General features: G+C 38.0%; 3 protein-coding genes and 1 long non-coding RNA gene across 9 annotated transcripts; 2 read left to right on the top strand and 2 right to left on the bottom strand.

The window, feature by feature from the left end:
- Positions 1-641: 641 nt before the first annotated feature.
- LOC115242025 (protein tumorous imaginal discs, mitochondrial-like) lies at positions 642-4,329 on the top strand. 2 transcript variants are annotated; one of them, XM_029818028.1, is made up of 6 exons: positions 646-852; positions 1,276-1,739; positions 1,815-2,078; positions 2,170-2,614; positions 2,960-3,078; positions 3,487-3,622. In XM_029818028.1, the coding sequence occupies exons 1-5, from the start codon at positions 657-659 to the stop codon at positions 3,067-3,069; spliced, it is 1,479 nt and encodes a 492-aa protein (XP_029673888.1). In that variant the 5' UTR covers positions 646-656; the 3' UTR covers positions 3,070-3,078; positions 3,487-3,622. The 2 variants fall into 2 exon arrangements, with proteins under 2 accessions (XP_029673887.1, XP_029673888.1); XM_029818027.1 differs by lacking the exon at positions 2,960-3,078 and having other exon boundaries at positions 642-852; positions 3,487-4,329.
- On the bottom strand, positions 4,019-8,794 carry LOC115242027. Of its 4 annotated transcripts, XM_029818033.1 has the most exons (9): positions 8,670-8,794; positions 7,976-8,476; positions 7,375-7,893; positions 6,741-7,314; positions 5,939-6,178; positions 5,576-5,869; positions 5,247-5,285; positions 4,854-5,084; positions 4,019-4,697 (listed from the first exon to the last, which is right to left on the bottom strand). In XM_029818033.1, the coding sequence occupies exons 4-9, from the start codon at positions 7,081-7,083 to the stop codon at positions 4,441-4,443; spliced, it is 1,404 nt and encodes a 467-aa protein (XP_029673893.1). In that variant the 5' UTR covers positions 7,084-7,314; positions 7,375-7,893; positions 7,976-8,476; positions 8,670-8,794; the 3' UTR covers positions 4,019-4,440. The 4 variants fall into 4 exon arrangements, with proteins under 4 accessions (XP_029673893.1, XP_029673894.1, XP_029673892.1 ...); XM_029818034.1 differs by having other exon boundaries at positions 5,939-6,169; positions 6,741-7,893; XM_029818032.1 differs by lacking the exon at positions 5,247-5,285 and having other exon boundaries at positions 5,537-5,869; positions 6,741-7,893.
- On the top strand, positions 8,786-13,347 carry LOC115242026 (beta-1,4-glucuronyltransferase 1-like). 2 transcript variants are annotated; one of them, XM_029818031.1, is made up of 6 exons: positions 8,786-8,924; positions 9,678-10,029; positions 10,323-10,545; positions 11,607-11,995; positions 12,148-12,349; positions 12,891-13,347. In XM_029818031.1, exons 2-6 carry the CDS (start codon positions 9,689-9,691, stop codon positions 13,101-13,103), a joined length of 1,368 nt encoding a protein of 455 aa, XP_029673891.1. In that variant the 5' UTR covers positions 8,786-8,924; positions 9,678-9,688; the 3' UTR covers positions 13,104-13,347. The 2 variants fall into 2 exon arrangements, with proteins under 2 accessions (XP_029673891.1, XP_029673889.1); XM_029818029.1 differs by having other exon boundaries at positions 12,148-12,388.
- LOC115242028 lies at positions 9,899-11,622 on the bottom strand. Its single transcript, XR_003884995.1, has 3 exons — positions 11,519-11,622; positions 10,331-10,663; positions 9,899-10,022 (listed from the first exon to the last, which is right to left on the bottom strand). It is a non-coding gene; the product is annotated as an uncharacterized LOC115242028 (long non-coding RNA).
- Positions 13,348-13,375: the final 28 nt, after the last annotated feature.

Genomic DNA, 13,375 nt, shown 5'->3' with positions numbered 1-13,375 from the left:
TAATAATGATACATTTAAATATATAAAAAAAACAAGCCTTTAGAATTATATATCGAAAATTTTAAGCTTTAAGAGCTCGGATCTGGCCAGCTCGAGTTTACTTATAGCGTTTTCGAATATAGCAGGTTTAATCGCTCTCAGAGCGATTAATGACGTCATTGCATCGTCTCTGCCAATAAAAGGCTTGAATTCATAGTAAAATATAGTGATTAATTGAACCGAGTTGGATTAACCCGTTTATTCGAAAACGCTATTAGAGATAAGAGCTTCAAACAGCGCGGGAATTATTTCTGGCAGGAAACTATGGCTGCGGTCGAGAAGATGCTTTGAAGCAATGAGTAAAGAATCACAGGAGAGAGCATATCGATGGTGCATTGCCAGGGCTTTGAGGTACTTCCAGTATCTCTGTCATCCTGCAATTCGTCCCTGAGCGGCCATCTTGAGCGTCCACTTAAAGAAATTTTTACTCTTTTTGTCCTGATTAGTCAATCAAATGCTTCGAAGCATTTCTAGCGTCTTCCCGACCACAGCCTATGTCATTTCGATACATGGCCTTCGCTCTCTAGCGTATGATAGGAAGAGCGCGTCATCGCATATATATGTAGAGGGCGCAAGTAACGCCGAGATGTAACCTTACTGTTTGCAGACCATGCGCCATGCGTCTTTCGTGCAACATGGCGACCGGCAAAGGATTGATTGTGATTTTCCTTCCGAAAACTATCAACTTTATTGGCAATAATAAGCTAAAAAAATTCTCATGTAACGTTCTACAGCAAAGCAACACATGTCGGCGACACCTGATGACCGTTGCGTCGACTGTCGGTTGTCCGAATCGCAACAAAGCAGAAAAAAGTAAAGTATATACCTTCGATATTACGAATTTTTAGATTACATCATTGTCCGATGGAATTACGTTAGGCTTATATCTTCGTCGATTTGGCGACGACTTTCTCGCGTCAGCGTTTCAATCGCTCGTACTTATATCCTTTATTTCTGCCATCGTTTGATACATGCGGTACATATGCCGATTTTCCAACACGTTAACATAACCTATAATTTCGAGCTTTCTATATATGTATAGAGGTTACTGTTCCAGAAAAATCTGACAGCTGAGATATCTTCTCTCAAAATGCCACTGTCTACATAATCAACTGATTCACAATGGAACTCTATATCTCTAGATATTCGAACAATTCAAATCTATGATTTAATCTAAGACAAGATTTTTAGATGTTTGATGATATTGAGTTTTATTTTTTCTAATTTCTATTTTAGATACTCTAGGAAGGATAGTGCAATCACATAGAGCCATACATTTAACAAATAGATTGTTAAGACGCAACAACTATTATGAGATTCTGGGTGTCTCTAAGAATGCCTCAGCCACAGACATAAAAAAGGCATATTATCAATTAGCTAAAAAATATCATCCTGATACAAACAAAGAAGATCCGGATGCTAGTAAAAAGTTTCAGGAGGTTGCCGAGGCTTATGAAGTGTTGAGTGATGATACTAAGAGGAAGGAATTTGATACATGGGGTGCAACCTCTGAACAAATGGGGATGGGAAGGGGTAATCGGGGAACCAAAAATTACAATCAACACTGGCAATATAGATCATCTGTTAACGCGGAGGAATTGTTTAGAAGAATATTTGGCGATGCTGGATTTCAAAGCGGAGCCTTTAATGATTTTGAAGATTTTACAGAGACAACGTATGGTTTCGGAGCAGCTCAAGAGGTACACAAATATCTGTGTTGTACTTATTTTCTAATTAATGCAGCATAAACCTAATATTTTCTTCTTTTTATACAGGTGATAATGAATTTATCATTTTCCCAAGCTGCCAGAGGTGTGAATAAAGATATCGAGGTAAACGTAATAGACGCTTGTCCGAAATGCCGTGGCTCACGTTGCGAGCTCGGGACGAAACCGGTAAAATGTCACTACTGCAATGGTACAGGAATAGAAACAATAAGCACTGGCCCTTTTGTAATGAGCACGACTTGTCGATATTGTCAAGGCACAAGAATACACATCAAGTTCCCTTGCACAGAGTGTCTTGCGAAAGGACAAACGGTACGAATACTTCTTGTTCAGTCATCATCTTAAGAATCATTCCATTTTCTTATTTACCATCATGTGTTTTAATCATGCTGTATTTCTATAGGTACAACGTAAGAAAGTGACGGTACCGGTTCCCGCCGGAGTGGAAGACGGTCAAACGATTCGTATGCCGATCGGCAACAAAGAGATATTTGTGACATTCCGTGTGGAGAAGTCCCGGTATTTTCGCCGCGATGGCCCCGATGTGCACACCGAAGCGGGAATCTCGCTGGCGCAAGCGGTATTAGGCGGTACGATACGAGTGGAGGGCGTATACGAGGATCAGACTATCCAAATAACGCCAGGCACATCGTCCCACACGCGAATCCGTTTGAGTGGCAAAGGGTTAAAGAAGATTTCCGGAGTTGGTTACGGCGATCATTACGTGACCATTAAAGTCATAGTGCCTAAAAAATTGACTGATAAGCAGCAAGCGTTGTTACAAGCGTACGCCGAGCTTGAAACCGATACCCCCGGCAATATATACGGTATAACATATAAAACAGATGGTAAGGACAAACAATGAAAAAAAACTAAATCGTCATTTAGAATATATTCGTGATATATACCTTTGACATCCTTACCATATCTTACATTATAATAATTCATCTCGATTCATACACACTTGCGAGTCGCTTGAGTTTTCTCCGATTGTACCTGCTACTATTAATTAAATAAAACATTAAAATGAGCGCGTTTCATTGGCATTTATCAAAATGAAACAAAAGAGTTTTCCTTCCACATGAAAATTTTTGCAATAACAATAAAAGTTAGAATAATAAAGATTAATTCATTTATGAAATACATGTATTGCTTTGAGTCTCCTTTATCAGTAGCTTCAATGTTTTTTCTAGGCACAGCAGGTCCAAAGGTGCAAACTCAAGCGAGACAAGATATCCAAAATGATCTAACTAATCAAAATGATGGTCTGCTTGGAAAAATTAAAAAAGCTATATTTGGATAGGAATAAGTAGTAAGTAAATTATTGAAAAGAGCATTACTTATTTCTGCAATTCATTTATCGCTTAAATACATAATATTTTTTAGTTAACAGATCAAAACTATTTTGATCTATAATCTAAAACGTTTTTTCTTTTATAAGTGAAATTGTAGGTATTTTTATTAATACAATTTCCTAACTCTGTGCCCAGATTAACCAAAGTATATTTGAGCTATAAATGCTTTCTTATTTTGTGGCACATAAGTTTCATGATAAAAAGTTTTATGATAAAAATATTTATCGCCATTTTCAAATTACTATTATGAAATCCTCCCCATTACAATCAACTAAGTTTCTGTGATAGATCTTGGACATCCTATAGTAGACATACTAACACAAAGGAATATAAATGTATTGTTACAATTTATTGTTTATCCACAGGTACAAAAGAGAGTTACTCAGGTCCGCTACACTTGGTGGAGTCTATACGAATAGCATTGGGAAATATGCCTAATCACAAAAAACAGTTTTTGTCATCTGAGCCCGAACATCCGGGAGATAAACACTACAATAAGCCCGTGCATACCAAAGACACATCGGATGCTGGCAGCAAAAATGACACTAATGCTGCTGAAATGCAACGGCAGAAAATGCCTTAGATGTAATCGTGTAACATCTAAAGCAGTCTATAGAGATCTAGAGAATGCTGTTCATCGCTAATAAATATAAAAATATTACATACGTGCTATTGGATATATTAATATTATATATATATATTAATTATATTGAATACATTAATATTATATACAATATTAATATTATCATTACAAATGGGAATCATAGAGGGCATATATTGCAGTCGTGTACACTTTTAATCAAGTTAAATAAAAGCATGATGTGGATAATCGTTACAAGCTTGAATAAATGAGGCCAGCCTGATATCGCTTAGATATCCTAGCTGTACAGTTATATCGTAGCACACAAGTTCGTTTTTATTTGTTACATCTTATTTAAATAAAGTATACATGGAGATACAAGTATACAAATCTATCCATTTCAATCGTGTGACAGTGCATATTTGTAAAATAAGAAATTCACACAACACCATTTACATCCTTTTGCATATACTTGAAACTGCATGTATTCTTTCATATTTGTTTTTTTTCTCTTATTTAGAAATTTTTATCTATATGGATATAAATTGTACAAAAAATCTGTTTTGACAATTGAATCGATATGTTTGATGACGAAACGCATTTGCGAAATAAAAGATTAATTGTTCTATATTTTTTTCGCGTAGTTTAATTACCGATAGCTCGATAGTTCATTATCGAACGCATTAAAACATATGACAAAAACAATATGGACTATTTAATAAATAAATTCTATGAGAATTTAAGCTTCGATCAACAAACCATATTTCAGTCCGATGTTTGTGAGACTCTGCGTCGCTGATACTCGTAACACAGCTACCACTATCGCCGCAATAGTGACAGCACCTTCTAAATACAGACCATATAATATCCGTACGTGACCGACAATGGTGGAAAGTCCGCCCGCCGCGGTGAAGTCCAACGGAAACAATACACTCGCCGCAATCGGCCTCGATCGCGCTATACCAAAGCACAGTATTCCCAGAATGTAGTAAGCAACTACAATAGAAATAAAGATGTTTTACTTTAATTATTATATTTACCTTAATATTGTCCAAGTAATTATTATATTTTGATCTATAAAAGCTACATTCTGTAATTTCTGTACAAATTTTCGTGTAACAATAATTATGTGCAGTCGAAATAATTATTTACCTGAACAGACAAACGCTAGAACTTTGACCCATTTTGGCATCGGCATCGTGGAATAGCCGGATTCCACGTTGTTGAATCGCAAGCCTCTGGTAAACGCGTATCTTTGCAGACGAACTGCCACCATCACGCCGAAATTTAGTATAAGAAGAAAATGCGCGGGAATGCCAATAACGGCGAAAATTACTCCTGCCGTGCGGCCTGTATTAGTTCGCGGAACAGGCGCTCCGAAGCCTGTAAAATTCAAGAATACAGCAGGAATAAGTCGAGAAGACACGAGACAATTTTTAGAATATAAAAAAAGATTTACACGTGTACTCTTATATTTATATATATATAGAGTCAATTTTTCAAGCTAGTTATTTAAGAATTAATTTCTATATATAATTAACATACCTAGAGTAGTGATTAGCGATATAGCGAACAGCACGCAACCAGGAAATGTCCACAACTGTCCGCTATTGCCGCCCTCGCCGTAACCGGAGTGCGGCCTGTATTAATTCGCGGAACAGGCGCTCCGAAGCCTGTAAAATTCAAGAATACACCAGGAATAAGTCGAGAAGACACGAGACAATTTTTAGAATATAAAAAAAGATTTACACGTGTACTCTTATATTTATATATATATAGAGTCAATTTTTCAAGCTAGTTATTTAAGAATTAATTTCTATATATAATTAACATACCTAGAGTAGTGATTAGCGATATAGCGAACAGCACGCAACCAGGAAATGTCCACAACTGTCCGCTATTGCCGCCCTCGCCGTAACCGGAATTAACGGCGACCAGGAGAAGTTCCTCGTGTTTAGCCACGTACTGACGAACTTTGTCGCTCCATAACGGCTCCACGTCCTGATCCCGTTCTGTACGCAATTGTCGCAACTCTGTCGCCAGCCCAATCGCCAGATCTTTCTGCATGTTCTTCAGTGACACGACCTGCTCGCGTTCACGTGGTCCTTCCGCGGCACAAAACGCTGCCGCGCCTGCTACCGTCCACATAACGAGTAGCCATAAAAGACCTGCGACGAATTATGTTAAATTGCTAAGTACCATGTTAAAGTTATAAAACTCGAATCAACTGGGCATACCAAATTGCGAGAACGATAATCGTCCCAAAAATTTTAGATACTTCCAGAATCTCGATGAATCAGAAGAGGAATTCCCGTTATCCTCTTCGATATTTCTGAGAGACGGCAATACTCTTAATCGTAGCGGTAATCCTTCTATGGTCTGAATAGCCACGGATTTTGTCCAATTCGTTGGTATTATACCGTTTTTCAAGCGAGGCGAGATATCCGTGGATATTGTAGTCGGTGTATCTGTAATATCTATTTTTAATTTATTATTTAATTTATTATTTATATGTATATGCAGTAAAACAGGAAACAAAATTTATAATGTACATATACATATATGAGGCAATCTTTCATGCATATGTGTATAAAGATATTGTCTCCGAGTGTTTTTTTTATAAGTTAAAAGTTCGGGATGTAAGTACTGAAAAATGATTGTACCAAAGAGTATGTCAAGTCAATTTGTCTTTAGATTCTCGATGAAAGTTGCAGGAAAATACACAGTAATCGATTGTGTATATTTGAAACTTGGTACCGCACACATGTCCCCTCTTATTAATGTTATATCGTTCCCTCTATATGAAATACTATTACGTGATAGACTTTTTTTCAATGCCTTTTTTACACGCGCACGCATCATTATAAGATATTAATTATTGATCATTCAAAAATATATTTTGCAAGCCTGTTTGCAATATATCTTCAACTTTTCTTGCATTATTATACATTTTTTTTCAATATTATTTTTTCAGTATTTTATTTATATTATATATATATAAATTAAAATTTGATTTGTAATAGTTCGAATAACACCTACCGACGCCGCAGATGACATCGTCGTCGTCGTCCCTCTCGTCGTCCTTTGCATGGTGTTCCATCATCCTCACACGAAACTCGGTGATACTACGATGTGCAGCAGCATCCTTGAAGAGAGTAGATGCGTTCTTGACCCGCGGATAAACCAAATTTCTGCAGAGGCGACGGTGCTGTTTTCTGGTGCGGAAGATGAGAGAGGACCGCGGGTCCACGGCATGTCGTTTGCGCGGTACGGCCACGACGGATAGCGGAGTGCGTGGTAACGTCGCGATGTCCGGCACGTCACTGATCGGGGTCGCAACGCTCCCAACGGCCGGTGGTCGCGGAAAAAGTGGCACATGCATCGGTTAAGGTCAAGATTGTGACCGCGCTGTACAATCTGATCATGGTCTTCCGCAATCGATTACATAATCGTCCATATTTTACACGTTGTGCTCCTTTCTCGTTTCCTTAGTCCTTTCCAGAAGATTCGTCTCAATTGAGCAACGATGATGTTCTCGCACACTTGTTGAATCGGTTCATCTCGCAAAGCGTTCCTTAGATGCGCTTTCCAGTATTCCCAAGGAACTGTATAGCTATAGAGATTTCGATTCTAATAAATTTCGATCCATCGCACGATTGCAATTTTAATTTACCTATTTTTTGCAGGGCTTTTTGTTGCTTATTCATGCAAGAGTATGTACATAAGAATTCGATCGATGAGCTCTGCATGGAAACAATGCTTTATGTTTTATTAATAATACTGTATCTCTATGCTGTTTAATACACATTATATGAATTATGGCGACAATAATTGATTTATATGACATTTAACTTGGTAATCAACATGTGCCATCGTATCTTTCACTTAGCTATAACTTGCCAGCTAAATATAAATATTCTCAAGCAGATAATTCGATAAATATATTTATCTGACCTCGTGACTAAGCCTCGATAATATAATATTTCAAAACTTGTCAAAAATTATTAATAAAAAAAAAAACAAAGATAGAAGCAAAATTACAAACACGCCGACGATTCAACACCTCGAGGAATCGAGGAACTACTGGTTTTGTGGAACGAAATTTTCATGCATCGGCACGGTTTCACTACCGCATAACCGGAAGAGAGTACTGGTATATGTATACAATACTCTTCTGTGTATGCGAATCGCGCTGAAATTAGAATACGCTGTTAGAATCAATGACGACGACCCTTAAATAATCCATAGTATTTTGTCTATAACTAATTGCATACGTTTCCCATTTTCGATTAGACGTGCTCGTACGATGAATCCGACGTGTAGTGCACTCATTCGACTATAGCGTGCCGCAATCACGGCACATGGCTGTAATTGTGTAATGCGTCACGCAATACGTCGATTTGCAGCCGACTTCTGTAATACTCAATAAGCAACGGTATTAATAATGTAATAATTCGTAACTTTAATTGTTATATTTTACATTATATTGTTATTCGTAACTTTAATTGTGTCATATTTTACATTGTGTATTTGTCCCACAGCTCTTTCTCCTTATATGCAATTTTCATCGTTTACAAATATGTAAAATATGTAAATAATGTTCTCCGCGTTTTCTCTGCGCAAAGTAATGTATCTTTCGGATACGCGCTCATTATTGAATTATCGATCATGTGACCTTATTGTTTCCTTGCGTACATTGTCCTCGCGTGTGCAGTGCTTTATTATTGCGCAGATTCTGTATGCGCGATGACTTATAGGTACAAAGCTTCGACATTCTATAATATATATATAGACAAACAAAAAATATAAGACACATATTAAAAACTAAAAAGATATAATAAATATGAGAGAGAAAGAAAATTATATAAACCTCGGTTAAAATGTAAAAATCAAAATAAAAAATTCGTCATTAAGATTTATTTCAGATTGTTAATGGAGATAATTCTAAAAGTATAATATAAAATTTACATGTCATTAGCGGCCTTCTCTTCCTTTGCCCGCAATCGCGACTCCTCTGCATCCTCGGCTGCGCATCTTCGCGGTTTGCCAACAGCGTTTGCGCGACATCGATCTGCGATATTTCGCGGTGTCGCCCCTCAGTGAACGTCACCCCGTGCCAGTTTGACACGGCGGATGTTCCTTGGAGGATCCGCCGTTTGCGCCTATAATATGGAACATTGTTCTACTGTTCTCGATCGACGACGAGATCGAGGAATTCCTGAGGTGCGTGAGTTAACCGAACAGTTATTCGTTATTGATTCGTCAATTAACAGCTTTACTTGCATGTGTCAAACGTATCGTGTCTTAAAATCATTCCTAAACACTCCTCCACATTGCTAAAAATATAATAGCAATTGAAGATTAAACAATATAGATAATACAGAATATATAATTAACATTTTATCCTATAGATATTTTCATCACATAAAACATATTAAGAAAATAAGAGTGTCAAGTATATTTATCTGTATAAAATAATGTGCCGTAAAAAAGAAGCGAGATGAAAAAGTGATAGCAAAAAATATAGAGAAATTGCCACAATTGTATTAAACTTATAATTGCATCAAAGGCAAAGCTCAGCGACATAAAACGTATAGAAAACGTGAATATTAAAAATGTATATTTACAATAGATGCAAATATCAATATAATATTATGTAAATTTAGATACAATATAATATTATCATGATATTAAATAAAAATTCAAGTATTTCTTTGCCATAATTTTTATCTTTTATGGAAAAAAAAGAAAGATTTATTTATTTATTTTATTAATATATTCTCTAATAATGTTCGCGAAAAAAATCTAGCAGTCGGCTAAAAGAGATACACTATATTGTAGCGTTTTCTTTGCAAGATTACTGTCCTAGATATTATACTCTTGATATGACACATATGGTTTCTTGATTTTGTAAAAATTCCTAGAGGCAAAAACTACATTTAAATTAAATTAATTAAATTCTAAATCTGTCTTCAGACAAGAAAGCGATGCGTAGCCTTGCTCGCAGGCTACTAGTATGGCCGGCATTCGTACTGTCCCTCCTGGTGGCCGGTCGTTTGCTGTTCGGCCGCGATTTTCGATTGCCGGCAACGACAATCGTTTTTCACGACGACGATAGCATCCCGATACCGAGCGGCGGCCATACGAATTCGCAGCAAGATTCTGGTCCGCCGGGACCGCCCGCTTATGCGGCAGGCATGTACATGACAGGTCGGCAACCCCGTAACGGAAGTGCTTGCAAGTGGTACCATGGTCTACCGGATGTCCTTTCTTATCCACCGTCCAAGCTCACTTGGAGCCCCGAAATCGGCGAGAAGAGCCCTTATAGGTACAAAACCGCACAAAAGATTGTTAATACTTCTATTTTGCTAGAAAATATAATGGTATCGAAAGCGGAGCACGGAGAAAAAAAGAGTCCGCTCGCACAGCAAATTTATGCTGTCGTATGGCAAAGTTCATCAATTATCGTATTAACAAAAAAAAAATATTAATATTCTTATTAAAAATATACCGAATAATTTGTTACGAGATAGTAAAAAGTTTGATTCGCTTTCGCGTCAAATATAATAAACGATGGATGACGATTTTGCTGTAATGGCGAGATTCTTTTTCTCCGTGCAGGGTCCTACCATTCGTGTTGCGCGGCGCCACCGAAGCGACAGACGGGTTGCCCCAGGTCACGCTGTCTACACATGCCACTGCCGATCAGGTTTACGGGATCGTGGAGCTGGCCAGACGATGGGAGGGACCGCTCAGCCTGGCAGTGTTCGCGCCAGGCCTCGACGCCGGCCTCGCTGTCGCTCAGCTTGATCGGGCCTGTCGGTGCGAGCCTGCCATGTACAAGGTCTCCCTTAACTTCTATGTCACGAACATCGTCTGTCATGCAACACTTGTCGACCCTCAAAGTTTTTATGCCTTTGTCGATATACCCGAGAGTCCGTAAATGCTGCTTCTAGAATATCCTATATAAAAAAGATACTTTACTTTATATTATCGCGTACACGCAAGCAATTTATTATAGATATATTTTTCGTTACTTTTCATGAAAATTAGTTCATCAGTTTGCTTATATAAATATAATTTGATATATAATTTGATATAGCAGAGTTTAGTTTTTTTTACGGTTGAAATAATTTTCTAGACACACGACATGAGATCGTTCATATGGCATACATTAGTTATTAGTTGATGAAGCGGAATCAATACGTCTACTACAAAAGCATGGTAGACGCGGATTCCGTTATATCAATATGCACACTTGCGATTAGCACAACTGTTTTAATCCATATGGAATGCCAACAGTTTTAATTAAGATTAATTAAGATTCTATAGATTAAGAACATTTAATTCTGCATGCAATTCATAAATAGAAGCTATAGAAAAATGCCGAACTGCTATAATTGCTTGTATTATAGGTCTTGTGCAACAGCATGCTAAACTATACGAAAATCTTACAGATTAACAAACATTTAACATAAGGTAAATAATACAAAAGAAATCCAAAACTAATAAAATATTAGACCAGATATATATTAATTTATTAAAATATGAGATTTCTTATTTACGATACAAATCTCGATAAGAATCAAATATCGTAAATAAATAATATATATATCTTGAAAATAATCTAAAATTTAAAATCTATATTTCGAGTAAAAATCCAAATCATTACGAGCTGTTCACTTACCATAGCAGATGCTATAACGATGTTAATAAAAAGTAATAAAATATAATAGATATTGCGATCGATTATGGATGCAATCTTCTCTTGTCTTTTACAGATATCTGTCCCTCTTAGGACACATAGTATTACCTACCTATGCTTTCTCTTTGCTCTACCGTTCCGTTTTCATATATTCTTCAGTATAGAATTCGCACCTTAATCGAAGGATCTAACAATCGCAGGTTTCCGTCCACCTGGTGTTTCCGGCGGGTCGACCGCCCGCTTTGAATGCGATCAGTCGTACTCGAGGCGATTGCGCCGCCTCTGATCTTCAGTGGCGACAGGCCGATACTGAGAGGCGAAAGATGAGCATGATGTATCCGATCAACGTAGCTCGGAACGTAGCGAGAACGGCGGCGAACACGTCCCGCGTGCTGGTGTCGGACATTGAGCTGCTGCCGAGTGCGCGGCTGGCTTCCGGTTTCATGGACATGGTACATCAGAGGTCGCCCAAGGTCGGCGTGATCTTCGTCGTACCCGTCTTCGAGATAGAGTCCAACGAACCGCCGCCAGCGACGAAGCGCGAGCTCCTCGCCGCCTGCCGAGCCGGTTTAGCGGTATATTTTCATAGGTAGATTTACACGGAGATTTATGTAATCTCTGGAATTCTAGATTTAAAAATACTGATATACCTATTTTCGAGTAAGATTTCTCAAAATGAAGCATCTGTGTCAAAACTAATGTACGTTCAAATAAGATAACGACAAGATGGATCCTTCGCAGATTCCTCTGTCCGCACTGCCAGCGATTTCCCGGACTGAGCAGGTGGATGATCAGGCCGGATCCGGGCAGGGTTCGACCGCTGATCATCACCAAAAGGGAATATCCGCATCACAGGTGGGAGCCGGTTTTCATCGGCACGCGCGAGGATCCGCTCTATACGGAAGAGATGTCCTGGGAAGGGAAACAGGATAAGATGGCCCAGGTATCTTATTTAAATACAGACTCATCTCTCCTAAATACGGTAAATATTAAAAAAATTTGCGAATAATTATATATTATATATCTGGAAAAATCTATAAATTTATATTCCTTCGACACTTTTCAGCCTGCGATTTCCCTTCCATTTATACAGGGTGTCCCAAAGCACCCTTGACAACGCTCGTGAGCAAGTAGAGCACAATAAACTGAACAGAAAAGTCCTGTACCATTTTTTTCTATAACGCTTAATAAAGGAGTTATTATTGAGTAAAGTCTGGCCAATCAGCTCCGACCTTTAGCCGCGCGCTTGGTAATGAACGCTCCGTAACTCGTGGCTCCGTCGCTACGACGGCGCACATTACCAGGCAGGCGGCTCACCGATGTGTATCCGGCTAAAAATCGGCACTGTTATGTGGCCAGATTTTACTCAATAATAACTCCTTTATTAAATATATATAATTTAGATTATATAAAATGTCGTATACCCCATTGGACATTTTCTTGCTTTTATATAATTGGAATTCTATCTTATTCACCTTGTACAGATGTTCGAGATGTGTCTTCTGAATTATCGTCTAGTTGTGCTCGATGGTGCCTTTTTAGTGCATACTCCGGGAATCAAGCGGAAAACGCACAAGATCATTGCGGCCACGCAGGAATTCTTCCGGCCGCACGAGAGGCGAAACGCCAGGATCTATCAACGCGTGACAAAACGTCTAATCAAGCAATATCCGATTAATCGTAGATGCGCGCAATGAGACTTTTAAATATCAACATAATTCTTTCCCTGAAAGAAAAAAAACAGGTAGAAATAGAGAGAAATCACTCGACGCGCAAGCGGTGCCTGATATATCTGATGTATACGAACGATAGAAAAATATTTTTCGGCGACATCGTGAGTTTTAATTATAGACTTATAGAAGAATATATATCAATCGTTTTTCGAATATATCACCGCGGAAATAAAGATTTTTATACGGAAAGAAGTAAATTTTACGGTAATACTCACCTTCGTACACGATTCCTCTTC

The sequence above is a fragment of the Formica exsecta genome, unplaced genomic scaffold (genome assembly GCF_003651465.1).
Source record: "Formica exsecta isolate Colony F162 unplaced genomic scaffold, ASM365146v1 scaffold558, whole genome shotgun sequence".
Classification (NCBI taxonomy): domain Eukaryota; kingdom Metazoa; phylum Arthropoda; class Insecta; order Hymenoptera; family Formicidae; genus Formica; species Formica exsecta.
This window is presented reverse-complemented; position numbering and strand designations above follow the sequence as displayed.

What these genes read in the sequence shown, in the direction of transcription:
- LOC115242027 (XM_029818032.1), bottom strand. Translation starts at nt 7,083, where the DNA reads ATGCATGTGCCACTTTTTCCGCGACCACCGGCCGTTGGGAGCGTTGCG. An exon ending in ATCGCTAATCACTACTCTAG is followed by an intron (nt 5,085 to 5,536) that starts GTATGTTAATTA and finishes TGAATTTTACAG; the next exon opens with GCTTCGGAGCGCCTGTTCCG. An exon ending in TCTAGCGTTTGTCTGTTCAG is followed by an intron (nt 4,698 to 4,853) that starts GTAAATAATTAT and finishes TTTCTATTGTAG; the next exon opens with TTGCTTACTACATTCTGGGA.
- LOC115242026 (XM_029818029.1), top strand. Translation starts at nt 9,689, where the DNA reads ATGCGTAGCCTTGCTCGCAGGCTACTAGTATGGCCGGCATTCGTACTG. An exon ending in GCGAGCCTGCCATGTACAAG is followed by an intron (nt 10,546 to 11,606) that starts GTCTCCCTTAAC and finishes TAACAATCGCAG; the next exon opens with GTTTCCGTCCACCTGGTGTT. An exon ending in ACTCATCTCTCCTAAATACG is followed by an intron (nt 12,389 to 12,890) that starts GTAAATATTAAA and finishes CACCTTGTACAG; the next exon opens with ATGTTCGAGATGTGTCTTCT.
- LOC115242025 (XM_029818027.1), top strand. Translation starts at nt 657, where the DNA reads ATGCGTCTTTCGTGCAACATGGCGACCGGCAAAGGATTGATTGTGATT. An exon ending in GTCTTGCGAAAGGACAAACG is followed by an intron (nt 2,079 to 2,169) that starts GTACGAATACTT and finishes GTATTTCTATAG; the next exon opens with GTACAACGTAAGAAAGTGAC. An exon ending in TATAACATATAAAACAGATG is followed by an intron (nt 2,615 to 3,486) that starts GTAAGGACAAAC and finishes GTTTATCCACAG; the next exon opens with GTACAAAAGAGAGTTACTCA.